The sequence below is a fragment of the Talaromyces rugulosus genome, chromosome IV, assembly GCF_013368755.1.
Source record: "Talaromyces rugulosus chromosome IV, complete sequence".
Lineage (NCBI taxonomy): Eukaryota > Fungi > Ascomycota > Eurotiomycetes > Eurotiales > Trichocomaceae > Talaromyces > Talaromyces rugulosus.
In genome coordinates this window covers 3,973,557-4,001,526 of record NC_049564.1, presented here as the reverse complement: position 1 = coordinate 4,001,526, position 27,970 = coordinate 3,973,557, and the positions used below count along the sequence as shown (strand labels likewise).

Below are 27,970 nucleotides of genomic sequence, written 5' to 3'. Positions count from 1 at the left end.
TAACGTGCTACAACTCCCACTCGCCCGTATTGTCCGACTCGCTAACAAACGGCTTGTCGATTTGCTTGACCCCGTGGTCTCCGCACAGGATACTAGAATCCGTTAGCATCTTTTCCTTTTAGCGACAATAAAAAAAAATACTGACCATGCCTCTGCAATCAACGAGTCAAGCTCCTTGATAATCTTCTCGCGCCGCCCCGCCGTTATGTCCCCCGTGCTGAGCTGCGCCTGCAAGTCTCGGATATATCGTTTCTTGCCGCCAGCGCCCTCGAGCACTTCTTTGCCCAGGCAGTCACTGTGAAAGCCGTGCTGGCACGGAAAGACAAAAAACTGCCGACTCAGCAACGGCAGCGAGCAGATCCAGCAGCGCTCGCCGGGCTCGACGATCGCGTACCGCGCATCCAAGCCTGCAATCTCGCCTCGGATCTGGCCGGCCGTCTGCGCCGAGTTGTCCATTTCCTGTCGCAGTTCGTCAATGTGGATTGAGTAGTCTTCTAGCGCCTTGCAGATTTCGTCCTTGAAGTCGTCAATCACCACAAAGTCTGGGAAAAACGGGATGAGGTCTTCGATCCGGAGCAGTTCGCATCGGCGAAGGAACTCGATCGCGTCCTTGATCCCTGTGCCTGGTTGTCGGATCTTTCGCTCAGCCACCAGTAGCCAGAGCTTCTTTCGCAGCTTGTCGTTGCCCTCGGGCCGGTCAGCCACAATCGCTGCGAGTTCAATGTCGTTGTACTTGAGTGCCAATTCGACCGCCTGTAGATACTGGCCCATTGAGCTGTAGATGTGGATGCAAGACTGCACTCGCTCGTGTTGAATACAGAGCCGAAGAGCAAAATCCGCGTCATAAGGAGATGGCTCCGATGGTTGTGACTCGAGATACGTCAGAAGCGCTGCTTCGTTTGAGGACGGGCTGGAAGCATAAATCGATATCAAAGTGTTGTGCACCGCCGCCGCAGGACGAGGATGGTTTGCAATAATAAATGCGAGGTACCGCACTGCTTGGTTCTGGTTGAGTGCTGTTTTCACCGCATTGTTATAACTGAGCAAGGCCGGTATCAATTTCTCCGGGTCAAGATTTGTCTGCCGCATGATGATATCTACCAATCCCGCAGCCGCATGAACCATCAGGACACTACTATATTTGTAAAAGACCTCGGGGTCTGTCTGTCGTTGGAGCACATTCAGTGCCTCGGTCCATTTCTCTCGCTGTATCCAATACGAAAGGACGTAGTTGTAGTCGTTTGTGACATTTGCAAAGAATAAAAGCTCTTTCTCACGCCCATGGCTGCTGATGATATCGTAAACAGTCTTCTGGTCGAGGTCTGACTTGTATCGCGTAACAAACTCCTCGAATTCCGTTCGAACGACGTCAAGCTGTGCCTTGGATTCTCCCGTGCTGGTCCCTTCTGTCAGTTCCGCTTTCGTCGCGATGGTATCGTCCAAAGAATTGAGTTTTGCCATGAAAACCTCAATGAGCCAGCTGGTGATCATCACCCGCTGCATCACACCAGACTTCTTGTAGCTGCCAAGTCGGGTGAGGAGATATTTCCGGAGAGCATCATGCTCGCTGTTATCGATCAGAGTCAAACAAACTTCCTCAAAGCTCTTGCTGCTCTTCCCCCATACAGCAGCAGCTTCAAGATAGTTGCCCTTGCTAGCCAGGTAGTCGCCGGATGCAGTCGCAATAGCATCTTTTTGCGCCGAGCCCTGGGCATATCGAAGGGCGTCGTCAAATTTCTGCTCCTTGAGAAAAATGCGCCACAAATCTCGGTCTTCCTCTTCGGCCACTACCTCGAAAATGTCCTGAGGCGTAAACAGCCAGTACGTGCCCTTTGCACGGTCGTTCAGAAGCCCAAGGACGCTCTGACCCGGTTCGAGCACCGACTGGTCATACACGTTCTCGCCGCTTAGTACGTTCACCGCTATTATTCGCCCTTCCACCAAAGCAAGCACATGCCATTGTGACAGAGTGATGGCAGTGATGGGATCTTGAATCAGCTTTTTCCCGCCTCGCGCAGATTCAGTCGCTGGGAAAGCCGAGCGAGGAAGCAGTTTGGCATTGTCTGTCGCTTTACTGGAATTTGATGCCTTGTGGTCGACCAAGCCATGAAGCACGCCCTGCGACGAAAGCCACGCAAACCTCTGATCTGACAACTGCCTTTCTCCATGATAATCCTCAACAGGATTGGGTGAAACCGCCAATGAAGAAGGCGCTGCTAACTTGCTCGATGCACCTCCCTCATGGACAGTAGGGCTGTTTCGTTGGAGCAGCTCGGCATAAACGCCCTCTTTCCCGTGTCGCCCAACATGTCCAGAGAAATGAAGCAACTTTGTAGGTGTAGCAATGATCACTTCCCTTTGATCAGGCCGCCCGGGTATCGAATCGGCATGGATTCCAGTAATCGAGGTATCGGGGACTCGGTAAACGTTTGTGACATAGCGCTCCTCGCGGCGGTAGAATTCGGTGGTCGGCTCGATGTATACTTCATAGACGTGTCCGTCTGTGACTCCTACTAGAATCTCTCTAGTAGATGCAGTGGGCAACGACGGATTCCAAGCGACACTTTCAATCAAGCCCTTTAAACGCGACAGCGCCTTGGGCTGGCGGGATTGGGTGTGGAGGTAGTAGTTGTCGCCGAGGGTGGTGGTTATCATTAGGTGAGAAGCGGAGGGGTCGAGAAAGAGGCGTCGGATAAGACCGGTCTCTGAGGATTTCTTGGGAAGATCAATATCTAAGAACGATCGATATATTAGTATTCACCGTGTCAATCACTGCAAGTGGCGGCTACCCACCATCAATGTCCTCCGGGGAATCCAGATCAATGCGGAGAATCCTCCCAGTCGCCAGGGCCAAAATCAAAACATTATTCGCCACCTGCGCCGCCACAAAGTCCGCTCCGAGCGAAAACTGAAGCTGTACAGGTCGAACGTCGAAGATAGGTTGCGAAGAAGCCGCTGCTCCTCCCTGTGCCTCGGACAGATTGCTCGGAGCAACGTAACCGCTGCTCGATTGGTCGAGCGCCATTTTGCGCTTCCTTATCGTCGGATTCGTAGCATAGCTTGCCTATGCCAGGATTAATATCCAAGAGCGACCTAACGACAGGAGGCTCAGCTGCTGTTGCGCAAAGGTCATGAATGTTGATGTCTTGGAGGAGCGCTGGCGCCTGCCGGAGCTCTCTACTTGCGGGGATCCACATCAGATGTTAGCGTATTTCGTCACCTCTTATCTTAAGACAAATGTAATTATGCACCACTTCTTGGCTTATTTAAAAATATCGCTTGATATCACATAAACACTAACAGATAATATAAGTCTATTGATACAAAAGCAGCCTCGATTAAATAATCGAGGTTGTTGATCGCCCGCACGCCCACATGCATACTCTGCTCGCGTCAACTCCGAAACCCTAACCCTTTATATGCCTTAACATTTATTTTATCTACTAAATAGTTCAAATGTTATTCTTACCACTAAAAGCTTATAACTAATATATGTATATTTTCTATTTAGAATATTACTTTTAACGTTATTTAAAATGAACTTAAAAAGCCTGAACTTGTCACACAAGTGATCAAAGATGCAAAGTGTATGACAAATACGCCTAACAAACGGTATGTGGTTCCAGCTGCAGATGAGAACTAATCAGAGACAGTAACAGTGCATCAAAGCAGCTATACAATTGATGACGATAGATTTTATGACACATTGGTGTCAACAGACTCCACTGGGGGCTCATATTCATTCATTCCTTTCACAGCATACATCACCAGGCTGAGAATAAAGATTGCACCAAAGATCACGATACTCCAATTGAAGTTGTCAGCCAAGACCGGCATTTCGGTCGGCCAGAAAGACCAGAACAAGGCGAAGGAGCAATAGCAAACGCCAACAATATTGACGACCAGTCCCCAGCGCCCCAAGTCCCAATGACGACGAGGAAGGGTTTCAGGGAGCCATATCTTTCGGTAGATGACACAGGAAATAGAAATAGTGTAAGTAAACATCAATGCCGCCGTATTCAGGGAAATTATAGCATTGAATGCAGTAGTAGAGCCAATATTGATGAGAGAAAGCAGGCAAGTTATGATGCAAGATAAAGCGATAGCGTTGCCGGGGATATTGCGCTCTTCGTCGTATTTGGAAATCCACCGATGGAATGGGAGGCCCTTATCGCGGGCGAATGCAAATGTTTGCCGAGATGTGGCTGCGTTGAACAGGATATTGCTGAAAATCATGGGTAGTAGGATGATTGACGTAAGCGCATTCACTCCTGAAGTAGACGTGAACTGCTTGAAGACGTAAAGGAAGGGGAAGCCAGTCACATCGTTCAGAGAGTCCTCAACAGAGGGAGTCGCGAAGTTGTTTGCGATTAGCAGAACGAGAGCCATAATACCATTCATAATGTACCCCCAAAACATAGCCTTTGGCACATTATGACCGGCATCTTTAATCTGTTCGGACATATGCGCACATGCATCTGAGCCTATATAATAAGTTAGCATCGCTTTTTCAGACGAAAAACCTATACAACACATACTTAGGCAACCATATATGGCAGAAATTTGCCCAACCAACACACTAACTCCCATACCAGGTAACCCCCCAAAATTCTCAAAATCCATGAAGGCCGTTTTAGCGGATTGATGGGGTGCTATAGCCCATAGAACAATCAGGATCGCGGCCCAGGGTAGGACATGGAGGACTATCAAGAAGTTGCTCAAAATTGGCATTAGTTTCGAGCCATACATATTGACAACATATGTCACCAGAACCACCAAGAAAATGAGCAGCGTGCCAACCCAGCCTGGGGCAGCGAAGTCTGGATTACGGACACTAATGAGCCCTTCAATAATAGTGCCTACGAGATAGGGGCCTGAGGCTGTTCCTGCTTGCCACGCCAAAACTGATATCCAGCCTTTTGAGGCAATAATGTGTTAGAGATATCCCAGAAGAAGAAAAAAAACTTATAGGCTAGAGGGAAATACCGGTTACGTAGCTTGCAAACTTCTGGTACCGGCGCGGGCAGAACTCCGAGACCCAATGGTACTGTCCTCCATCAGTTGGCGCCATTGATGCCATCTCTGCCAGCGAGGCGATGATGAAGCTAAATCCAACGAAAGTGAAGATATATGACCAGAACAACCCTGCTAGACCACCGTCCTGTAATCCTGTGTTGTCCGAACTGAATAGTTTAGTTGTAGATCCGTTAGAGCGCGAAATCTTTGGGGAGAAAAAAAAACTGACGTTATTAGATATTCCCAGGTCGCTTGCAAGACTAATGCAAAACTCCATGCTGCAAGAGGTCGCATGTTTCTCTAGTAGAGAGCGAGAAAGGTCAGCGGCAATATTGGACCGTATATACTCGGTGTACTGCCTACGCACCTTGAATTGCTGCTTTTTCCCCATGCGACGCATGTCATCTTGATCGACCAGTGTCCCATCTTTCTCGTCTTCTGGGGAAGCGACATCTCTTGTTCCGAACGCTGTCGTTTTTGTCGATTCCATAGTAACGGCTCTCTTTTTTTTTTCTTTTTTTTTTTTGAAACCTAGTGAGTGCAGACAAGCATGGAATGAACAAGTGACACTCCAGGTCAAAAAGTCGAGATGAAAAGTGTCGTGGAGAGGACATTGGTCTTGGCACTACGTAGTTGGTGGCCTCATTAATATTTAAATTACCGCACCATGGGTTGGTTGGTATGTTGCAACCATAGTTTTCATACGTTATTTTGTCATTAAACCTTAAAATATTGTGCATATAACCATATAGCATTGTGAATTGCTTTTCCGGGTCTTTTTTTCGTATAACGATGCATCATTTTCGCGCGCGTGAGAACTTGACCCAGCAATGAAGTTACCAGTCTCCATTGCAGAGAAACAAGAAGAAAAAATTTAAAAAAAAAAAAAAAAATATGACGAGTGGGGCCCAAGCAAGGCCCAGAAGGTTCTCCTACTACCTCGACTTGTTCCTGGCGTAGGCGATGCATAGAAGAAAAAGCGTAAATGTCTGTCTGACCCACAGGTCCAAACAGAGAAACGGTCCAAATAAGGGTGGATCTACACGCGGGAGCCGCGGGCCGCCTAACCGAAAATAATTACTCAACCCCTTATACTAACGCAAATGCGGAAGTGTACTTCTTTCGATCATCTTTGCATGGTATATGTACCTCTACATGGAGCTATGGGTTGCTGCGCTGCATTCAATTTCGCCAAACATAATATTGGTTATGATATATGTCTATCTACTACTCAACTTTGGGGTATCATTACTTGAGAAATCTCACCGAACAAGTGCAAACCAGGACGATCTACATAACAGAACACTCCCTCTCTGGATCTCCTCTCTCCTTCTTATATAGAGTCTGTTTTTGGCGCTGCTTCCCACTGCGCTTCGTTTCCGGTTGTTCACGATCTTCTCCTCCCTGCAACGTCTCTGCTCGTTTCGACGGCGTCGATTCTGGATTCTCTTCGGTTTTCGCTAACTTGGTATTTTGGTCGTCAGCACTGTCTGTCTGGCTTTCACTGCCTTTGTCCTTGCTCATCCGCGCTGTCAGTCGCGATATAGTAGCGCTCAGGCGTTTCTCCCCCCCTTCCCCTCGACTTCGAGAACGGCTTGTTTCTTTCGAACGTGATCGAGGAAGTGATAACGATCGGCGATGAGTAGGTGTGTCTGTGCCAGCAGTCGACGGGCGTAAACCTTCCGTGTCTGCATATTTAATTGTCCCTCGAGACTCTGCAGCGATGGCAGCCTGTTTCTTATTTTCGAGTTCATTCGGAATGGTGATCTCAAGGCTTGGCCGGAGCGAGGTTGATACGGTCCCATCAATAGTGCGTTCGCTAGCACTACTAATAACAGACAGGTGTTTACGAACGTGAGGGTCCAAATCCTCGAAATCGCTAAATATTGCACGGTTGTCCGACAGGTCCGTCTCCATACCATTTTCGTCAATGGGTACTATTTGGTAGAAAAGAAGATAGGGCGACTCGTCTTTCAGCGCTTGCTCAATGTTTATTAGAGTAACACGCTCAGCAGCCAAGTCATCAAACCGCATCCAAGGCTCGGAACCCGCAACAAAATCCAAATCAGTGCCACTGGATGCCGGAGGAGTTATATTAGAACCAGCACTGCGTACTAGAGAGATATAATGCCCCGAATCCACCGAGTTTCCTCGATGGCAAACGACAGATTGAAGCCGCAGCTTGAAGTTGCCATACAATGGCCCTGTTTCGTCCATTTTGTCGTCTTGGATGAAATGCGGCAGTCCGATTTCGGTTGGAATGTCGATATAAGTATTTAATCTAATTGCGCTTCCGTTGGGTAGAACAGAATACCGTTTCAAGCATACACCTAGAATCGGTCGCTTTGAGGAGAAGTGTGCAGCAACTTGCGCATCGTTCATAGGCGCATTATCAGTATACCAAGCTAGTAGTTACGTCAGCTGTTGGAAAAATATTCTAAGGGTCTATACATACGTATCAGGCTGAAAAACTGCCATGCCGGCATCATGACTTCTTTTCGATAACTTCCTTTTCTCCGTCGGCCAGGACGAACGAGGTTATCCTGGGGATCCCGGTCAGAAATGAAGCGTTCCTGTACAATGCTAGAGCGTCGAAATGACACAGGCGTGGCCGATGTCGCTTCAGTTAGAGGAGACTCGAGTTGAGGAGAACTGGTGTGGATCGGAGACGAGGTAAATGATCCAATTTCAACAGATTCGACATGCATCGAAGCCCCCTTGGCAGTCGAGTCGAAAGATCTTACAGAACTGATCGTCGTGCGTCTTTCCATATACCGTTTCACCTCTATTTTGTTGTTAAAATAAGTTTCGAGGCACTCTTCTAGTGTGATCGGAGTCCCATCGGTGTGTTCTGGGGGGATTGCCACTTCAAGGAGTCGTTCGTTAATAAATTTATGATCGTCCACCGTATCTTCTTTTCCTGTATGGTATATATCCATCTTGAGCGTGAGTAGAGGCAGATCGAGCTTCTCTGTGATAAACGTGAAGGCTTCGGAGGCATCCTGTTGACGAAGTTTGGCGGCTTCTGGCCAGCCACACTCAGACAGTGACCTCTGAAGATGTTCAGTCTTTTCACCAATCAGCACCTAACTCGACAAGTGCTGGAAGAATATATGACTCACAATATCTGTAGTTATGAGCTTTCCAGACCGAAGCATATTCACCCATAGACGAAGAATAATAGCCAATTTCTTCCTCGGATCTTTATCATCGGTAAATGATTTGTACAGTATTGCCTCGAAAAAATCAAGTCGCGCAAACATGGCGAAAAGAATCGAGTCGAGATAACAGGTAACGCCCTTGCGATTTTGCGCTCCCAAAAGCTTCGTGCTTGGGTTATAATCTCGGAGGATGCCCTCGATCGAGTCTTCTAAAATAAGAAGTAGTTCAAATGCCTTTTCAACATCGCCTTGCGCATAAGTCGACACGAGTGCGCCTTGAATCTGTTCTGTCTTCAAATCTGGTATCCCAACGGAGGCGATCTTTTTCTCGAGGGTTTTCAGCTAACATGGTATTAGTGCAAGTGTCCGTAACCCCAAGTTTTGAACAAGCGTCTACCTTCTTCTCATCGTCCTTGTCCAGGTTAGAAGACATGTCGCTCCCAAGGAAGAGCCCCCGAAGATGGTTGCGTACATTTGAGCTGGGTGTCTGAAAGCCGCCACTCGATTAGACATGCCTACTTTTCAATTAGATGGTGAGCATACCTCTTTCTCGTTTTTCCCAAGGCGCCTGTGTCTCTCACCCCGTCTCGTGAGAAAACGCTGTATTCCGCTCATCGTGAATCGAACTAGCTCTATCTCACGACCAGCACCATTTAAATAATATGGACAAGAAAGTTACTCTGAAAAGAGACAGCTCGGCGCATAAAACTCTTGTAGTATCAGGCCACGCGTCATGTCGAACAGCAACGTATCACGGTGGGCGAAGAATCACGTTTCTAGAGCATGACTATGACAACGTTTAATTTCGAGAAGATAATATGCCATGACAGCAAGTTGAAAAAGTGGAGTTTGCGCACGCGGGGCCAATTGAATCAGCTGAGGCCGATGAAACAGTTACCTGGGATGCGCAAGGCAGCAACCCATCCTCGTTCTTCGGACCACAGAAGCGGCGAGAAACCCGACTGCCTATTACGATGGCAGTTCTTCGGACACGTCTGCGATCTCAGAACATGAACATGTGCGCTGATCTGGTGAGTTCGTCCAGAGATCTTACCCCGCCTTGTGGGTACCTTACGTAGTCAGTCTCGGCCACGACTTGGTGCCTGAGGCATAAATATTTTGTCGCACCTGTCACGTGATACTATCCCGGCGTTAACCCTTTCGGTCTCGGAAGTTTTTCTTTTGAAGCTGCGGAACAGCGTCCAGGGCCATCACACCTAGCCACCCCCAAAAGACATGGCGTCTCGCGAGCCGTCTCGATTCCTGTCAACGGGAATCTCCCGGGCGTTTACAGCATCGAAACGCTCGCAATGCCTGGTTTTCACTCGCAATGCCTCCGGACAGGCAGCATCCGATGTCGAATCAGCATCATCTCTAGGAGCAACTGTTCCAGAGTCTGTTATTAAATCATACGACCCAATTGCACGCGCGAGTGCACGCAAGGGCAGGCTTCCTCCTGGCCGGTATGTTTATCTTAATCCTCCCAAAAAGATCCATACCCAGCAACACTCTTCTAACAAAGTCCCGTCGATAAAATAGATACCAATTCCGCTCTCCCAAATACGACCGAGGACCCCTTCACCCCCATCAGCCGCCTCCCCCCTCAGACCCTTCTTCGCGACTCTACATTCCCGGTCCTTTCTCTCTTCCTCGCCTCCAGCAGACCTACGATTCCACCATAGCTTCAGACATACTGGCGCTTTGCTACGTGCATATGCCACCAGGCTTCAAACCGCCTCCGAAAGCACCTCGTCTGCGTTCATGGGATGGCAGCTCTCCATACCACAAAAACCGATCTCTGCGTGGCCCCCGCGGTGGTGACGTGCTACGCCTGTTGCGGAAACCCATCACGTTTGGAAACATACCTAAAGTTGAACGCGTCACTATCCACAGTTATGTGAAACGTGCAGCTACCGAAGGCTCGCAGTATCTGCATGTTGCCGGTATGGCAGTGCAGGCTATTTCCAACGTCCGTGTTGAGACCTACAAGTCCAAGGCCAGTGTCTCCCCCTGGGGTATTGCTCCCGGCCGTGACACTGTTGCCGTAAAGGCAGAGCTGTACAATGAGAATATGCAACATTTTATCAGCAAGTTGGTCGAAGTCGTCCTGCCCAGGATCAAGGAATGGAAAGGTATCAAGGGAACTAGCGGTGACAGCAGTGGAAACATCACTTTTGGTTTGGAGCCAGAAGAGGTCGCTCTTTTCCCAGAAATCGAAGTCAACTACGACATGTAAGTTGGAACCCTGTTGAAACTCCGTACCCAAGGCCGAAAAAAAAGGTTGTTTCAAACTAACTCGTTATTTCCTACACAGGTACCCTCCCAAGATGATTCCCGGTTGCCACGTCACTTTACATACCTCTGCCACCATGGATAAAGATGCGAGACTGCTCCTTAGCGCACTAGGCATCCCCTTCCACGGCAAATTTGTCGATTAGATTATGCCGCATCCTTTTGTCGACTCTTTTCTCTGGAATTTCTTTATTTTCTTTCCTGTTTTATTAAGCATACATATACTGCAAAGGACATGTATTTTACTAATCATGCTACTTGCGCACCGGTCCAATGCATATTTTTCTATATACCTCCAAAAAATCGACTATTTACACCCGCCACCCTTGTGTATATATAAAATAACTCTTCAATAGACTGCCCAGTGTCTACAGCAGCTATTTTTATAATTATTTAAGTACTCTAGTTAGCTAGGATTAGATTAAATAATTATTTTTAATAGTACTTCTCGGCTTTCTATTAATTAATAAGACAGGTTTTCTTATTCCTCTTTCCTTTCTTACTTTTATATAATGGTTTACATCTTTTACAGAGAGGATATCTTGCTCACAGGACAAAGCACATATCAATAATAGCAATAGTTAGAATGACTCCTCAGCAGCCGTACATAATAAGGGTTAAGAGTTCTGGGATAAAAATAAATGTAGAACTAAAACAGACATCAAATGCAAAGAGCTAATAGCTAACAATGGCTCAAGCGATACACTCCGACCAAAAAATTATGCTATTAGGCGGAAGTCATTGTTGATTCAGTATCCCAGTAATCTGTTGGATAGCTTTGGTTCATCCACTCGAAACAGCTAATCAATCTCCTCCTTCTTGCCAGATTCATCATCAGCCCACGGCGTGGTTGTGCATGTATTGGCTCGAATGTTGCATAGCTTCACCAAACGAATGTGACCGTGTGGCATATGTTGATGTGAAGAAATGAAGGGGTAGGAAGTATAGCTTCTCGAACGACCGATGCCAGTTGAGCGCATGGTGTCGATCATCTTCGGTTTCGTGATGATGAAAAAGGTCTCTGACATCCGGTCTTTTTCCCACCTTCACTGGTTTGAAGAAGCCAGGTCAAATAGATAGAATAGATTTTGCTGACGGTCTCTATAAACGTTTTAGACCCAATCAGCTGTATGTATTTTCGCAGTTCCTGGTTGGCATCTACAGCTTGCTTGGCTGCCAACTATTTACTAGCAAGCCGACTTTTCAACTTTTGAGACTTCTGAATTGGGAACCAACAAGCCCGGTAGGCAATAAATTGTCTTTGGTTGCCTTTTGCGCCGGAGCTCATTGCTTCCGCCATAGATGGTGTACGAGACATATTCCCAAGCTGTCCCATTATTGACCAAATCTTGGGGTATACTTCAAAGGCTGTTGAAATTCATGGCCTAATGACCATCTATCTCCCTTTTAAAAATGAAGTAGTAATGAAGGGCTCTGCGGCCCTCACATGTTCCCAACTTGTATTCACTGAGACAATCTTGTTGAAGTCTAGGTATGAATTGCCAATTCTATGGAATCCAACTAGCAGATCATTTTCCGTGCTGTTGTGCTCAGCACCAAGATTCCTTTCTTTTCTGTCGCCGAACCATGATGATATCTCACGATGCAGAGCTTTCTTCTTGGGATCCCGTCCCGACGACATCTCGATTCTAAGGAGGAGGGCTACCGGACTTTGTAATGTCATGTCGTCATAGTCTTCGTCAACGTCCGTATCTTCAGTCCGTATCTTCAAAGGTCAAAAGCAACCAAAGAAGCCATTGTTGAACGAGGGGTTTCGAAGGCTAGGCAATTCCTAAACCTTTTCTGATTCTGTTTTCTTTTCTTCTTTTTTTTTTATGTCGACATGTTTTTTTGGTCGACATAAAAAAACATGACAGCAGAAAAGAGAAGGGATGAATATTGGTCAATCCAATATAGAACGAGAGATCAAAGATGGCTATCGGAATCGATGAACGATGGAGCGCGGTTTGGACTGCGCCAGTCTCGCTGGCGGCGGTGGCGAGATACATCAACTTATCGGACTGCCTGGAACGACTTGGCGATTTCTTTCCCCAGTCGTGCTGAATCCTAGATGGAATAGAGGCTATCGACCTCAGAGGGAAAAACTGGGACCAGGGTCGAACCTGGAAGCGTTTGCCATTACTCGGTAAACGACATTCCTTGTCTAGAAGACAAAGAGAAATAGATCTATGAGAGAAGGAAATTTTCTGAGGGAAGAAATCTGTGCCTTTAAATGCTCTCTTGTGTGTGGCGAGCACGGGCTCACCGGCGGTACCATTTCTGTATATTTCCTCAGAGTTCGGTATAAACCAATAGAATTAAATAATATACAACAAAGGTAATATACAGGGTATACATGTAATCATAAACCAAACTGAAAGAGGAAAAAAAAAGTGCTTGTCCAATATCAATCGCGCCACTGATGCATAATATATGATGATAGAATAGAATACAGGATGGAATGTATACCAAGCAGTATTTGTTGATAGGATATATTCGTAGGATTGTCGTAGAATGTCTTCGAATGTGTCGTAGGATGATGCTCGTCGTATCGTAACTAATATTCACTGTGGAAATGGTGGAAACGGCTCTGTGGAGGTAACACTCTCAGTATCAGAAACCACCGCCAGCTCAGCAGCAGCCCCGCCAGCGGCGGCGGCGGCGGCGGTACGGGTTAGCACCGGTGGACTGCTCACCGGCCGCTCAGGCTGTACCGGTGGCCGCTTCATCATGAGTCTAGGCATGAGTCCTGGCTCCAGGGTTGGGGTTGTCTCATACGCGGCGTCGTCGAGGAGTCCGCCTTCAGCGAGCAAATCATGCGAACACGGCGGTGAATAATCCCCACTATCGGTGTCCGACAGCTGGGAGAGAGCGCGGGCTCGAGCTTGCTTTTCTGCGTATGTGGTTGGGACGGATTCCGTTGATAGGCCTGTTGGTAGTCCATTTGGCAGTCCATTTGGGACGGCATAGCTATCGACATGGCGGTTCATAGACCGCCGCCGCTGCGTGCCCTCTTCGGATTCCGAACTTGGCGTCGTCGTCGCAGACTCGGTGCTACTAGGCACTTCCGGTGTCTTTGGAGATGACGGCTGACGCGGCGACCAAGCCATCATACTCTGAAAATCAATCATACTCCCCACCGCACCACCAGACGCTCCACGCGGGATCAGAATCAGCGCGAAAAGAAGAATAATGAGAATGCTCGATATCGCCGTCATGCGTTTCTGAAACACAAGCTCGTCCGTGAGCACGGCTAGCTGCGAAGCCGTCGACGAGACTTCGCGCTGCTGCGTCTCAAAGTCGTCGAGGATGATGGTTCGTAGCGACTGGTAGACATCTTGCAGATTTCGAATCTCGTCGATGACAGTTGCATTCAAACTTTCCAGGAACGAATTGAGTTTGGTGAGTTGCCGCTTTTCGACTTTGCTGAATGCGTCACGCAAAATCTGCGATTGTTCCTCAATGTACAGCAGGGAAAGAGATGAGTTGGACTCGAGCATTTGGAGTCGCTTGTTGACGGATTTGAAAAAAGACTCTTGCGTTGTCGGATTTGGGGACGGCGGGTTTGATGGGGTGACTTTGGTTGCTTCTGCAAAAGTAGAAGGGGTTTCTTTCGCACTACTTGTCGTCGCTGTCGTCGTGGAATCGCTTGCCGAGGATTCTGGCTGTGTAGTATTTTGTTGTTGTGCGGTAGAAGAAGATGGCGTAGCAACATGGCTGCTGTTTGTATGTTCAGCATGACCGGTGACCTGCTCAGAGGGTATTGTCGGTTCTGAAGGAGTTGCTGTTGTTGTAGTATCTGTAGCTTTTACAGAAGTCGTAGTCGTAGTCGTAGCAGCTGCCGGTGAGCTTGACTGTGTTGGAGTCGACGTGACCGAAGCAGTCATAGACGCATACTCGGTCGCAGCGCATGTCGCAGCCAGAAAATGATTAAAGACAGCCTCCTCCAGGCTATTTCGGGCACGATGACTAGTTTCGTTAAAAAACACCTCGTCAGGCGTCGTCAATACAGTGGTAGTGTTCTCCGGATGCGATGATACAACAGGCGATGGTTCTGCTTCAGTCACAACAGCCGGGTCAACTGGCTCCGACACCTCCTCCATCTCCTCTTCCGCCCGATTATCCCCTTCATTCTTATACTCCTCCAGCATCGTCGTGCCATGGATACGCACCAGACTCAGCGGACAATAAAACTCGTTCCCATAATGCGTGAGAAACTCAATCCTCACATACCGCGCCCAAATAAGCGGGTTCGCAACCGCAAAGGCCTGCACGGCACGCGTGTTTTTCGCCTCAAACACGCCCAAGTCTTCCCACTTGTCCGACTTGGCTGGGTATCGGTCCGACACGCTGACCCTAAAAGTGTGGAATATAGAACTGAAAAATTCGTAATTGGCGAGCACGATCGTGTCCACCAGGATATCGTCACAGAGCTCAAGAATCAAAAACTTGTTCTTGGCCCGGCATTCGTTTAGCATGTAGCTATCCTTGTTCTCAATCAGAACAGAAGACGAGCCCGAACACTCCGGGTTTGTTTTTAAGACAGTCGCGGCGCAGTCAAAGGAAGCATAGTTGAATCGCTCCTTGCAAGTAGTCCCAGCATCCTTTCTCCTGCCCATTGCCGAGACTCCTTCAGCCGAGTCGCCACCAGCATTCTGAGTTCTGTCGGTCTCGCTTGTTCTGCTGCTATCCTCAACCTTTCTCCCCCAAGACTCGGTCTGTCCATTCTCCGCATTATTATTATTCTCAGTCCCAAACCCGCCAAAATCCAAATCAATCTCTGCGTCGTCCCCCAGCGCATCAAGCGCGTTGTTGATAGCTCGCGCCTGAGGAGTTCGTCGCTCCTGGTTTCCGCCACCCTGTCGCTGTCTGCTACCGACGGTATCAGCCGACTGGCCGATCTTGGCGAGGTTTTGTTTTTTCCAGTCCTCAAAGGACAGGAAATTGGCCGTGTCGAGGGGCGATTCCGAGTCGAGTTCGCTATCAGCAGCGGCAGTCTGTACCGGCGGGGTTGCTGCGGTAGAAGTAGCGTTCTGGACAGTCGTCCCGGAAGACTCCGCTACAATGTCATCAGGGCGACTATTACTCTCACCGTCAAGGTAACATATCGGTAATTCAAGCGGGCTGTTGTTGAACTTGCGAATAGCGCAAACGGGAGCCCGCGCATCTGTTGTTGTTGTGCTCACTCCATACGCCAGCGAAAACACAGAAGCGAGCAGCATCCACATCAAAATGTGAGCTATTATCATCCGTGGCTCGTGCATGCTAACGTGATACTGTAATCCGATCAGGTCTTTGAAGCGATACGTGTGCGCAAAGGAAGATGGACTGCGACGGCCACACGCCGCTGTCCTCCTATCAGAAAGAGGAAAGATTCCTATACAAATAACCATTTTATTAGTTGCGGTTTCTCAAAAAGAGACGAGAGAAGAAAAAAATCGCAAATATTGATGGCTCTCATCACGTCTTCCCAGTAGCCAGACGAGAAAACCTACATTGGCAAAGGAACGACAATAGCCCATTCGCACGCAACGCAAGCCCGAATATCGGTGAACTAGACGAGATCCAGGCCTAGACTGTGTGTGTGCTGTTTATTACTGCGATAAAGTAAAATAGCGGTCAAAGCGAATTGCGTTGTGGTCGAGGTCGAGGTCGAAGTCAAGGTCGAAACACGCTTGTGGAGTCGGGCAATTTCCCGAGTACCGGTGGAGCAAGCAAGTCGGTCTTGCGTCGCAGGGAGTTTGAAAGGTAAAAGGCACCTGTTTGTTCAGGTCCTTCTGTAGGTCGCATCAGGAGACTGTCCAGAGATTCAGCAGCGAGTCGTAGAGCGTTGTTATTGGATAAAGCGTTGGGGGTGTCACGGAGCGAGAGATAAGCGTTGACACTTGACAACTTGCGTCTTGGCGAGGCGCTCGGACTGTTTTCTCCGACCGCCGGATACTTGTCTCGAGTAATCTGCAGAATAGAGAAATCTACAATTTGAACAATAATCGAGGATCACTTCAGTTCATTGAGTGAAGAATATGCTAAATACTAACAAATATCCAGTTGATATTACACGTCTTCCTTTTTCTTGTATTTTTCCGTTGCACACTGCAAATGAAAAACCAATTCTCATCCCAACCTCCACTACCAAAGACAATCTGTGATGTTGCATGACCAAGACCAAGAGAACGACCCAGAATGAAACAGAGTCTTGTAATGAAATAACGCCGACCAGAAAAAAAATAACCGGATTCTATGCTCCAAAGCCCCCTCCCCCATACAATGTTCATTTTGTCTTCTTTGTCACATCGTTAACAGATAATGTCGCCATAGTATACATAAGACACCAGGTGTCCGGTTTCGATCGCCCGCGACGGAAATATTGCGGAGGATATATATAGTGTGACAGGGCGAATCGGTGTCCAAGTGAGCCAAGGCTGAAAATTTCGAACAAGCGAACACCGATCGAGTGAAATAAAATAAAAAAAAGTAAAATATATATATATAATTAGTGTTTTTGAAGGGTCTTGGCCGGTCAGGTCAAACAACATAAGAGTAGAGAGGGTGAGAAGTGGCAAGTGCGGCAAATCGGGAAGAAAGAAAGGAACAGAACGCGCGAAGACCAGGAAGCTGACAGCCTATAGGTGTAGGTCGTGCCATCCTCCAACTAGATCAAGATCCTCGTCGAGACTACCATGGTAATCATGGTTTGGTTTGGCTTTGATATTTTCGCCATAGCGTCGCCATTCCTTGTCCAGAAAGGGGTTTCGCCGCTGAGGGGAACGGGAGGGGCCAGAATCACGTCTCCAGCTGAGGTTCATCGAACGTTGCTTCTTCAGTCTGGGAGTTTCTTCCCTCGGATGAAAGTTCCTGCGACGATCGCCAAGCGCGGCCCATTTGTCCACGTTCGATTGGCCCTCGGTATTGCGAGGACTGCGGTTTTGGGAGCGCGAGGTAGGACTGGCCCCCTTGAGATCATCCTTTTTAGAAGGAGTTGCGAACACGGATGACTCGGATCCACGACGAGGAATGGCAGATCGGGAGTTGAGGAAAGACGAAGATTCCGGTTCGAACAAACCGACTGGGTGCACAGGGCTTTCGACCTCCTTACTATCTTGACTCCAGCTGCGAGCATTGTTCTCGCGGCGCTGTTGGAAGGAGGTATCCTCTTCTTCAAGTTCCCACTCCTCGTCCCATAGGTCGCTCCAGCTCTTTGAGAATTGATTGTCTTTCTTGTTCCCAAATACCATCGACATGGCAGATACAGGCTTGATGGCATGGCTTGGCAAAGAGGTTGCCACAGGGGGGTTGCGAGGAAGAGCTGGTCGGGTCGGAGCAACAGATTTGTAAGAAGCTTCCATGGCGGAATCAAGAACCGAAGCGACAGATGGAGTATCTGGATGGACAGTAAACCATGATGTGCCAGCAGTCTCGGACGGAGGAAATAGATCCTCCGAGTAGTATTCGGTATCCGGAATAATAGAGAGTTGGCGGATCGGCTGCGGTGGACTGGCGTGCAGTGCTTTGGCCCAGGGGAACGAGTCGCCCGAGTTGATATGGGGAGACTGGATGGATGGAGTACGCAAGGGCTCGCGGTTGGCACTGGCAGGAACGACGCTCCGGTCCTCGGTGCAGAAGTCATCCAAAGACTCATCATCGGTGGTAAAGCTAACGGTACGCATGATTGCATCACGAACGCCAGAGAGACTGCGCTTGCTGGGATCAATGGTCAATGCATGGCGCAAGATCTCAAAGGTGTCCTGAGACATGTTGGGGAAAATGTCAAACAGGGACTGGCGGTCGCGCACGTAGTCGGCAAAGAGGATGTCAGTCTCGGTTGGCGTGACAAACGGGTTCCGGGCGAACAGAATGTTGAGGAGGCAAATTCCAATAGACCAGATATCAGCCTTGGCAGGAGAGTAGCCTCCCTGAGGAGGTTCGTATTGTTCGGGCGCCATGTAGCGGTCACTGCCAACGCATGCCTCGTGGCACCAGTCCAGTCGTGTAGCCAAGCCAAAGTCTCCAAGCTTCATGGACCCATCGTGGGTGAGGAAAATGTTCTCGGGCTTGATATCGCGATGGTAGAGACCATGAGAGTGCATATAGTCGATAGCATCGATAAGCTGAAGCATAAAATCACGGACATGCTCGGTTTCCAGAGGACCACGGTTGACACGAATAGCCTCGTATAGATCACCCATAGAGCAGTATTCCAAAACAAGATAGATGTGAACGCTTGTTTCAAAAGAATGAACTAGGTTGACAATGTTGGGATGAAAGGCCAGGCGGGTGTGGCAGTCTAGCTCTTCGGTCCGGTCTTCGAGAGCCACAGCATCGGATGAGGGCTTGGACAAACACTTGATAGCGACGTCTTCACCAGTTGCTGTGTCGTTCGCTAGAAACACCATTCCGAAAGAGCCATGGTTCAAGGGAGCCACGGTCATGAAGCGGCCATCCAGCAGCTGTCCTTCGACAAATTTATCCTTGAAGCAATCCATGGCGATGAAAGTGATTTGTGATGAGAGGGTGATCCAGCAGTCCACTCGTCAAGACAAGGTGTGAGAAAATGAAAAGGGGAGAAGTGAGGATATAAACAATGTAATAGTCGTTGAATCGATGGGAGAAACGGAAATATCGCTAAACAATCACCACGCTGGACAGTAGCAGCTGATGAGGTAACAAACAAAAAAGCGGTTGTAATAAGAAATTTCGACAGAGACAGAATGGTTTGTTGTTAGAGGGTCATGTATAAATATCGAGTGACGATAGGTTGACAAAAGAAATCGAAACGATAGGCCAAGCAGGCAAAGGACGTGAGTCGGATACCCCGGGTGGGGATTGTTTGTAAATAGACAAGTGGGCGTTATAGTTTCATTGGTGTATATATGCAATAATCGAGTATGGCGTCGTGCCGGCTAAAAAAAGGGAGAGTTGTAGAGTTGAAGACCGAAAAGGATAGGTCGACGGAGAAGAACAGGAGATGGAAAGTTCCGACGACGGCAAGTTGAAATTGACGTGTTTCCTTTAAGTATGGTGAATTCGCTGCGTAATATCGTGAAAAAAAGACAAAAAAAGACAAAGGTTGAATAAGAGTCCTGGAAACGGGGGACAGGAAGCGGCCGTGACTCAGTTGGGATGATGATGTATCATGGAAATGAGCCGAGTTGCAGAGCAAGTCGCTTCTGAGTCATCAAAGAGCCGGATCAGATCAGGGCGATGATCGAAAACGGCGTAGGGTCGAGCGAAAGAGGCCCTCCAGGAGACTGACTACAGGTTCAATTAAGCACCTCTCGAGACAGGTCGAGAATCAACACCCCAACTTGCACTCCAGCGGCTCGACGCAGAGCGACGTCACACGGAGGCAGCGGTATCGACAGTAGCAGCCACACGGAGGGAGGTCAACGAGAATGCCAGCAGACGATCAAAATCAGCTTGATAGACGTGGGATCTCGGCGAGGGTCAAGAGCAGCAGAAGGACAGATCGTATATCGACGAAAGCTGTATCTCCAATGGCAGGTTGCACGGTCTGGGCCGGGTTTCCGGATAGTCTGAAGCGAGGCGGCGGAAAGCCAGGAGAGACAGAGACGAGGATGTATCGATGGATCTGGAGGTTGCGAGGATGAAGTGAGGTTGGAAGGAGTTGAGTAGAGGATGGGATGGACGAGATGGGATGAGATGGAGATGGGGCGAGGATGGATCGGATGAGAGAAGGCAGGGCGAGAAGGAGGTGGAAGGACGAGGATGGATGAGAGTCGGTGAAGTAGGAGAGAGAGAGAGAGAGAGATGAGATGGCAAGGGGGGCGGGAGGGGAGGACGATCGATGATGGAACGGAGAATGAAGGTGAGGAAAGAAGCTTTGGTTGGGGGGAGGAGCGATAAGACGGGATGGGATGGGATGTTGTGAGTCAGGCCAGCGAGCGCAGCACGAGATGATGGGCCGGCCGGATCTGCTCGAGGCCGTGGGCCGAAACGGGCTAGCGCGGCGAGTCTAGCAGCAACTTGGCCGGCGTGCGTATGGGGCTAGCCGCATTGGGCGGCGTGCTGGCAGGGCGTGACGAAGGCTTAAAGCTGCTTTAAGCTGGGGAAGCGCAGACGAGAGGAAAGCGCAGCCCGTACGGGTCCGTCACGGCGGGTAGGCCACCAGCCAATGGCGCGCGCGCGGGCTGCAGGCGGCAAGGTTTCGTACGGTTCCGATACGGCAGAACGGCGGTTTTGCCCCCTCGAAGGAGGGTGTCACCGTGTCCACTCACGGCGTCAGCACGCGCCCCACCGCCACGGCTCTCGCAGTCTGAGCTCTACGCATGCCTGCAGCCCGCAGAACGGGGGGGTGCAGAAGCTTCCAGATCAGCGCCTGAAAATGAGTGTTTTTCATGATTGTTGCAGCTATCCCCGATTGGCGCCCGCGACCCATGGCGACGGAAAGCCATTGTTCGTCACCACTATGATAACACACACTCCCACTCTCTCATCATCTCATATCGCCCTGTGGTTGGGGGCGATCCCTAATAACAGTCGTCATTAATAGTGTTTTGATAGTGCTTTGATACTCGATAACTAGTCGTTAATCAACACTTATTTTTTTTGATACAGACTACTCATTCAGCGTTCATGCAGTTGTCTGGGGGTGGAGCGGAGCCCATGCGACCGCCTGACGAATCCGGCAACAGCACGCCATCGGCTAGGGGGGCGGCCAGCCAGTCCAGGGCGGTGCAGTGGGTCCCTGATCACGCCATGGCCGAAACAGGCGACCTGGCAACCAGAGAGTGGCGCGATCAGACCCAAAACATGCATGCAGTGAAACCCAAAAGGGCAGCTTCATCTAATTCCTGCGAGCTGGTTGGCCAGTAGCCCTCTCCACCGGCGAGTGGCAGCCCCTGATTGGTCCGCTGCCCATGTCGTATGCACCGAAACAAGGGCCTGGTGGGGCTGGCCGTTGACTGAGGTCATCAGCAGCCCGTGCCCCTGGCCAAGGCGACTGGTCACTCTGATGCATGCAGGCATGACTGGGAAGGCATGAGTGCATACATGTACAGGGTACTTTCCACTCAGGTACCTGAGCATGGATGCCGCGCTAGTCCGCTTCGGGACAAGCGCTGCCAGACCGCTTTTCTCTTTCCGCCCTCGACAAAGGAGACGCGACTTGTTATCGTCGTTGTTGTCGTCGACTCGTCGTTGCTGCTGATGGGTGTTGGATGTTGCGTCTGCCCAACTGAAATGATTCATCAGCATTTGCCATTGTTACATGGTTTGTCGATGCGTGTCGTGTCCTCGCACTCCTCTCCACTGGGGCCGCGTCGCAGGCCGATTTTTTTGTTTCAGTTGACTTTTTGCCCGATGCGGTATGGATAAACCTTGTGCTACGTCGCGTGATGCACCTCCTTCTCGCTTTCTTCGGCTTCTTCTGGCATTCATTGTCTGATCCTATTATTTTACTCGGATGATTGTCATTGATTGACCAATGCGCCGTTGCTGGTCAACCTGATCGGCTGCGTCCCCAGACCTCTTCTCTTTGAGAAGATGCCAAGTGTCCCTGCGGTCGAGATAGAAACTGATAGACAATGGATGCGGCAGCTTTATCGCCGACCCACTCGCGATAAGCCCATAGCAATCTCATGATTGATGATTCTGTCACGGGTGCTCGACTATGTACAGACTATCGTGTTGTCCCATTGTTTACAGTTTGTCCACCTGGAAGAAGATTTGCTAGTCACGACTCGGGTCTCAGCCGTGAGCAGAGCACAACTCAGTGCTCACCCTCCTATACCCCCTATTATGGACTATCGAGTATCGACCCGACTATCAGTCCATCACCCGGCTATTGGCCGTGATGATCGTCGATTGTCCCGTTGACGGTCGTTGTTAGGTAATGCCAACCGATCGTTTAGCCTTTGGTTGTATTGGTTGTTTTCGACCATGTCCATGGCAGTCACCATGGGGGGGAAGCAGCACTATTGTCGCTTGTGTCCATGACGACCCCGGATTGTCAACCCCCAGATTCTTGTTCAATCTCGTACTACTAGCTACCTAAATGGAGTACATTCAAGCATGTTCTGGAACATATTTATGCTCCTGCTTTCGGCAACAGACATGTCCGTACCGAGTGCCTACATTCCTTCCCCGCATTCTCGAGGTGTCAGAATTCGCCTGTCGCTGCTACTACTACTACCTACTACGTCTGCGGAATGTAAAGAGTGAAGGAAGGATTCTTCTGCGCGAGTATGCAGTGATCTCATTACTGTCTTCATTCATGAAGAAGGTGGTGTGACGATTAATGAATACCTAACTAGCCCATGCATGCAGCCAGCAATCGACATGAAACGGGAAATTCTGACCATGCATTAGCACGCATTAGATAATTAATCTCCGTAATAATATTGATATTATTAATTTTTAAGAATTTTATCTGTTCATGCACCTTGGCATATTTTATCTGATTTGCCACTGGTCATGTGCTTACTTTTACGGCATTATGTCATACACAGTATGAGTGCATCATACATTTTAACTCTGCCCAGAGAGCCAGTAATGTACCGTTTAATATGTACATGTATGTGTCCAACGCATACCTCTGCGGGATTGACTGGTGTAATTGGATGATATAGACCAATGGTAAAGGGGGTCTGGTATGGTGGTTACCTAGGACGGACGGCGGCATATCACATATGCAGACGGCTGTGTGGTTTGTTTTGTCTTTGAATGGTTTATCAATTGATATGATTATCAATTAAATTACTCGATATGTTAAAATAATACTAATATATTTATCAATTGATTCAATGTTATGTGAAACGATGTCTCAATGTCTGGTTGAAGTTGATCAATTGTTGATACCTTGTATATACAAAAATATATATATGTCACGACATTGTCAATAGTCCGTAATTCAATCAATGTTGTCCATCCATCAGTTAAAACCAAATCGGAACTAGTCGTATAGTTTTAATTAATTAATTCTTAAATTACAATTTATGTCACAAGGTGCTTTGGGTAGAAATAAGTGTCGTCGATATTCTCGTAGCGACATCAATGATGCCACTTGGCAGTAGCTTTCACACGTTGATGCAGTTATACGATTACATATATAGAGTCAACTTTCTCATTCAACATTGAATGCTTCAGTGCTAGGTGATCGCATGAATATTATTAGTTCAACTTTTTTTCTCTTGTATTTTACTGTACTCGACATGACACTGATTTCGAACAATCAAGGCATATACCACATGGTTATCCGTAAATATCTACAACACTCAACACTCTCACCACCTCGGAATATGCGGCGAAAACTCTGGCCGAAACTTTCTCATATACGTCGTATCATCCCTCTTCGTAATCCCACAGTCCAAATACTGCCTATGCAGTCTCTCCAACTTCTTTCGGTCGAGCTCAACACCCAAACCCGGTGCAGTAGGCACAACCACACCCCCATCAACCCACTTGAGCGCGCCATCAACAACAACATCTTCATCGCTCCTCTTCCACGGCCAATGCGTGTCACACGCATAATCCAAATTGGGCGTCGCAGAGGCCAGATGCGTCATGGCCGCGAGCGAGATGCCCAGATGACTGTTGGAGTGCATTGACAACCGTATACCCCAAATCGCGCAGATAGCAGCCAGCGTTTGCGATTTGCGCAGACCCCCCCAGAAATGATGATCTGACAGGATTACCTGTACTGCGTTTTGGGCTATTGAGGGAGGAAGATGTGAAAAGGCCACAACAGCCATGTTTGTGGCCAGAGGCATTTGTGAGGCTTCCTTGGCAACAGCAGCCATCCCTTCAATTTCAGGCGCTGGGTCTTCCAAGTACTCGACAATACCTTGCAACTCATTGGCGACCCATTTCGACGTCTCAACTGTCCATGTAGCATTCGGATCGAGTCGCAGCGGCACTCCCGGAAACGTAGCATGTAGCGCCTTGACAGCCTCAACTTCCTGCGCAGGCGGGAAAACACCGCCTTTGAGTTTGATGGCTTTGAAGCCATACTCGTCGATTATCTTGCGGGCTTGCTTGACAATACCTGCTGGATCGAGTGCCTCGCCATACTCATCGTCTTCTGGCTGGTCCGGGTGTTTCGCCCATTTGTAGAAGAGATATGCAGAGTATTGCACCGAGTCTCTGACACGTCCACCCAGCAACTCACTTACAGGCACACCAGCAAGTTTTCCCTGGATATCGAGACATGCAACCTCAAACGGTGAGAACACTTTATCTGCCACAGAGGCAGTAGTAACCATACCTGCCATCCCATCACCGCCAGATGTACTAGCATCATCGCCCGCCAAACTCTCGACGCAGATTCTGTAAATAGCGTTTGTGTCGTACACGGACAGACCCGTGAGTTTGTCTGCTGCTTTTTGCAGTCGCAATAGGTGAGCCGAGTCACCGTAGGACTCGCCCAGGCCGTATTGAGTAGAAGTGGTGATGACCTCGATGATACTGCGTAGCGCAAAGGGTTCATGCACGCCGACGCTGTTGAGTAAGGGCATGTCGTGGAATGCCACGGGCGTGATGACGATGTCTTTTATGATGGACATGATTCCGACTTGTTGGCCTGCGGACTGAGAGTTGTCACATGCGGTGGTATATACTTGAGATGACAGTTTTCGCATATTATTATTTCTGGACTCGTGGAATATAACTTAATATCCCAGAGCAAATACACTGACTCGGCCCTACTCCGCAATCTCTGTATAGTCAGGAGCCCCACATCGGGGGTAGCTGCGGGTTAGGGTTATCCGCACGGAGACTGTATATGTACATTTCCGTACTCAGCAGCTGTCCGGAAAAAAGTCTTGGATCATGCTTGGACTTGTGACAGCATACACAGGTGTCTTTCACGCTATAGTAGCTGCTTCTATAGGCCTAATGGAATGTGAGTATAGGGTCAACATAACAAAAACCATGACTTAATAGATTCAGTTCTAGTGTACTAGCCCAATTAACTACAAGCCTGCTTCGACACTCACTAAACTCGCTATCTGCATCTCAATACTCTTCTTCTCCGCCTCAGATGGCTCCGTATACGGCCTTCGCGGCTTCAACTTTTCTATCGCGTCCTCAATGCCCGCCGCCTTGGCCGTATTCAACGCAGCAGCATACTTGACAGAGGCAATGCCAGCTTTACACGGCTGCTCAGCCAGCGCCGCTTGCTTATGCAACTCCATCGCCTGCTGAATATTTCCTTCTTGATACAAGTTATAGATCCGCACAATAGTTTTTGGAAACACATTCGCAAAACCCGCAATAGTGCCCATGGACCCCGCAGCAAGCCCACCGATCAGAAAATCAGACTGTCCGCCAAACGTAGCGAATTTCTCGGCTGGAAGCTCGGCGGCGAGACGTGTGATTTTGGCCACGGCACCGCAAGTCAGCTTTACGCCGACAATCACATTACTATGCCTTTTGGCGAGGTGTGCAATGGTTGCTGAATCGAGGTCTATACCGTTGCACACCGCCGGGAAATTGTATATCACAATGGGCAACGGACTCGCCGCGGCTACATCATCAAAAAAGTTGTTAATCACAGCCGCCGTCGTCTGTTTTCCAAAATACGCTGGTGGGAGCAAAAGCGCATAGTTGCTCCCTGCTTCCTTTGCATCTGCGATAAACTCGAGGACTTGTTTTGTTGAATGTCCGCTTACGCCGGCCATGATCGGATAAAAGGGACCGCATGCTTTGCGCGCGACTTTTAGCAAGGTTTTGCGTTCTTCGCGGGTTAGAAGAAATGTTTCAGAGTTTGTGCCTAGCACGACGAGCCCGGAAAGGCCGGTTTGGGAGGAGAGATAAGTGTAGTATTTGGCTTGGGAGTCGGTGTCGAGGGTGTCGGTGCTGTGGTTGAAGAAGGTGATTGTTGGGGCCCATACGCCGCTGGGTGGGACGTTGGAGGATGCCATTTTGTTTCTTTTTCTTTGCGAGGAAGTTTTGTCTGAATTGTAATAGTCAAGCTCTGTATCTGCAGGCTCTGGAAATTCTTGGTTCAATAGGCCTTACTAACTTGTTATCTTGCAACTTTATCCGGCATCGGAGTTGCTATATCAATTTGATGAGGGGAATACACATCATTTGAGGAAAAGGCTATTACGATGACGAATAAGCACGGGGTATCTCCATACTCAGTTCACGGATTCGATGTTTCCGTGACGGCCTAGACGGATACTATACAAGGCATTTCCGACGGATAAGCAGTTGTCTACGTTCAATGCCGTCAATTAGATCTCCCTCTGAATTTAACATGTGAGAATGATGCAGCTGCCTGTAGTGAATTTTAATAAAAGTATTAAATTTGTCTCGGATAATTCCATTTGCATTCCAGCACATCTATATGTACTACCTACCCATTCTCGTTGAAACCCTAAATGTATACATAATCAAGTCTGCTTGATCAAAAGTACTTTCATCTATTTCCGATGCATGATAGTAGCACTAGCCTGGTGATTTGGGAAGAGCAGCGTGTCGGCGATGACTACATTCTCCCTTCGTCCAGCAACAAACACAATCGTCTCGGCAATATCTTCTGGTGTCAATGGCTCACAGCCCCTAAGACAGAATCATAAGCCTCCAAAAAAAAAAAGAAGAGCATAGTATATTATTTTAACTCACGCGTAAACAGCATCGGCTTTGCTTTTATCCCCATAGAACCGCACAACCGAAAACTCCGTCTCAACCTGACCCGGATCAATGCTAATAACACGGACACGCTTCGAAATCAGCTCTTTGCGCAGACTTTCCGTAAAAGATCGGACGGCAGCCTTGGTCGCACAGTAAATTCCGCCGCCAATATATGGCTCGCGGCCTGCGATGGATCCGATGTTGATGATGTCGCCGGCTCCAGCGCCGTTGTTGCGTTTTAGCATGATGGGTAAAATTGCTTGGGTCATGTTGATTAGCCCTGTTACGTTGGTTTTGAACATGATGTCCATGTCTTCTTCGAGGATTTCGGGGGCTTTGGCGACGCCTCGGACTAGGCCACTACACAGGTAAGTTACTTAGCAATTGCGCCAGTGTGTATAAAAAGGGGGGGGAAAATACGTACGCATTATTCACTAGCACATCAACCTCTTTGAATTCTGCAGGCAATTTACCCACAAACGCCCGCACCTCGTCGGCATTGCTAACATCGAGCTGAACGGGCAACACTTTGACCCCAGAACCAACTTCCTTGACAATGTCGGCGGCGATCTGGTTGAGGCTGTCAATGCGGCGCGCGGTCAGAATCAGTTTGAGATTCTGTGGAGATGTGCGTGCGAATTCAAAGGCTGAAGACCGTCCGATGCCGGATGAGGCACCGGTGATGAGGACTGTTTTGCCGGCGAGGCGTTGGGACACTGCTGCTGCCATGGTATTGGATTTGGTGGTTTTAGTTATTCAGGTTGGATGTCTCAATTGAAGCACCAGTTATGAGGGTGGTGAAAAAAAAAAAAAAGTCAAGATTGATATACTAAATGAACACCCCACTATGCTATGGAGCTCCTCATACACCAAGGATAGAGCTCTTTTTTACAAAGGTATATTACTGG

General features: G+C 48.7%; 9 protein-coding genes across 9 annotated transcripts; 1 reads left to right on the top strand and 8 right to left on the bottom strand.

Annotated features, from left to right (window-relative positions):
• Positions 1-7: 7 nt before the first annotated feature.
• Positions 8-3,025, bottom strand: TRUGW13939_08093 (uncharacterized protein; the record flags this gene model as incomplete). The annotated part of the gene is made up of 3 exons (XM_035491229.1): positions 8-92; positions 146-2,732; positions 2,794-3,025. The coding sequence occupies 3 exons, from the start codon at positions 3,023-3,025 to the stop codon at positions 8-10; spliced, it is 2,904 nt and encodes a 967-aa protein (XP_035347122.1).
• Positions 3,026-3,696: 671 nt separating this feature from the next.
• On the bottom strand, positions 3,697-5,506 carry TRUGW13939_08092 (uncharacterized protein; the record flags this gene model as incomplete). Its single annotated transcript, XM_035491228.1, has 5 exons — positions 3,697-4,484; positions 4,539-4,916; positions 4,987-5,183; positions 5,246-5,316; positions 5,384-5,506. 5 exons carry the CDS (start codon positions 5,504-5,506, stop codon positions 3,697-3,699), a joined length of 1,557 nt encoding a protein of 518 aa, XP_035347121.1.
• An 800-nt stretch (positions 5,507-6,306) lies between these two features.
• TRUGW13939_08091 (uncharacterized protein) lies at positions 6,307-8,610 on the bottom strand (the record flags this gene model as incomplete). The annotated part of the gene is made up of 4 exons (XM_035491227.1): positions 6,307-7,421; positions 7,472-8,084; positions 8,139-8,519; positions 8,575-8,610. The coding sequence occupies 4 exons, from the start codon at positions 8,608-8,610 to the stop codon at positions 6,307-6,309; spliced, it is 2,145 nt and encodes a 714-aa protein (XP_035347120.1).
• An 803-nt stretch (positions 8,611-9,413) lies between these two features.
• TRUGW13939_08090 (uncharacterized protein) lies at positions 9,414-10,615 on the top strand (the record flags this gene model as incomplete). Its single annotated transcript, XM_035491226.1, has 3 exons — positions 9,414-9,640; positions 9,717-10,409; positions 10,492-10,615. 3 exons carry the CDS (start codon positions 9,414-9,416, stop codon positions 10,613-10,615), a joined length of 1,044 nt encoding a protein of 347 aa, XP_035347119.1.
• A 2,418-nt stretch (positions 10,616-13,033) lies between these two features.
• Positions 13,034-15,862, bottom strand: TRUGW13939_08089 (uncharacterized protein; the record flags this gene model as incomplete). Its single annotated transcript, XM_035491225.1, has 1 exon — positions 13,034-15,862. One exon carries the CDS (start codon positions 15,860-15,862, stop codon positions 13,034-13,036), a length of 2,829 nt encoding a protein of 942 aa, XP_035347118.1.
• Positions 15,863-17,092: 1,230 nt separating this feature from the next.
• On the bottom strand, positions 17,093-18,952 carry TRUGW13939_08088 (uncharacterized protein; the record flags this gene model as incomplete). Its single annotated transcript, XM_035491224.1, has 1 exon — positions 17,093-18,952. The coding sequence occupies one exon, from the start codon at positions 18,950-18,952 to the stop codon at positions 17,093-17,095; it is 1,860 nt and encodes a 619-aa protein (XP_035347117.1).
• A 4,758-nt stretch (positions 18,953-23,710) lies between these two features.
• TRUGW13939_08087 (uncharacterized protein) lies at positions 23,711-24,988 on the bottom strand (the record flags this gene model as incomplete). The annotated part of the gene is made up of 1 exon (XM_035491223.1): positions 23,711-24,988. One exon carries the CDS (start codon positions 24,986-24,988, stop codon positions 23,711-23,713), a length of 1,278 nt encoding a protein of 425 aa, XP_035347116.1.
• A 408-nt stretch (positions 24,989-25,396) lies between these two features.
• Positions 25,397-26,347, bottom strand: TRUGW13939_08086 (uncharacterized protein; the record flags this gene model as incomplete). Its single annotated transcript, XM_035491222.1, has 1 exon — positions 25,397-26,347. The coding sequence occupies one exon, from the start codon at positions 26,345-26,347 to the stop codon at positions 25,397-25,399; it is 951 nt and encodes a 316-aa protein (XP_035347115.1).
• Positions 26,348-26,851: 504 nt separating this feature from the next.
• Positions 26,852-27,791, bottom strand: TRUGW13939_08085 (uncharacterized protein; the record flags this gene model as incomplete). The annotated part of the gene is made up of 3 exons (XM_035491221.1): positions 26,852-26,990; positions 27,054-27,422; positions 27,487-27,791. The coding sequence occupies 3 exons, from the start codon at positions 27,789-27,791 to the stop codon at positions 26,852-26,854; spliced, it is 813 nt and encodes a 270-aa protein (XP_035347114.1).
• Between the last annotated feature and the right edge of the window lie 179 nt (positions 27,792-27,970).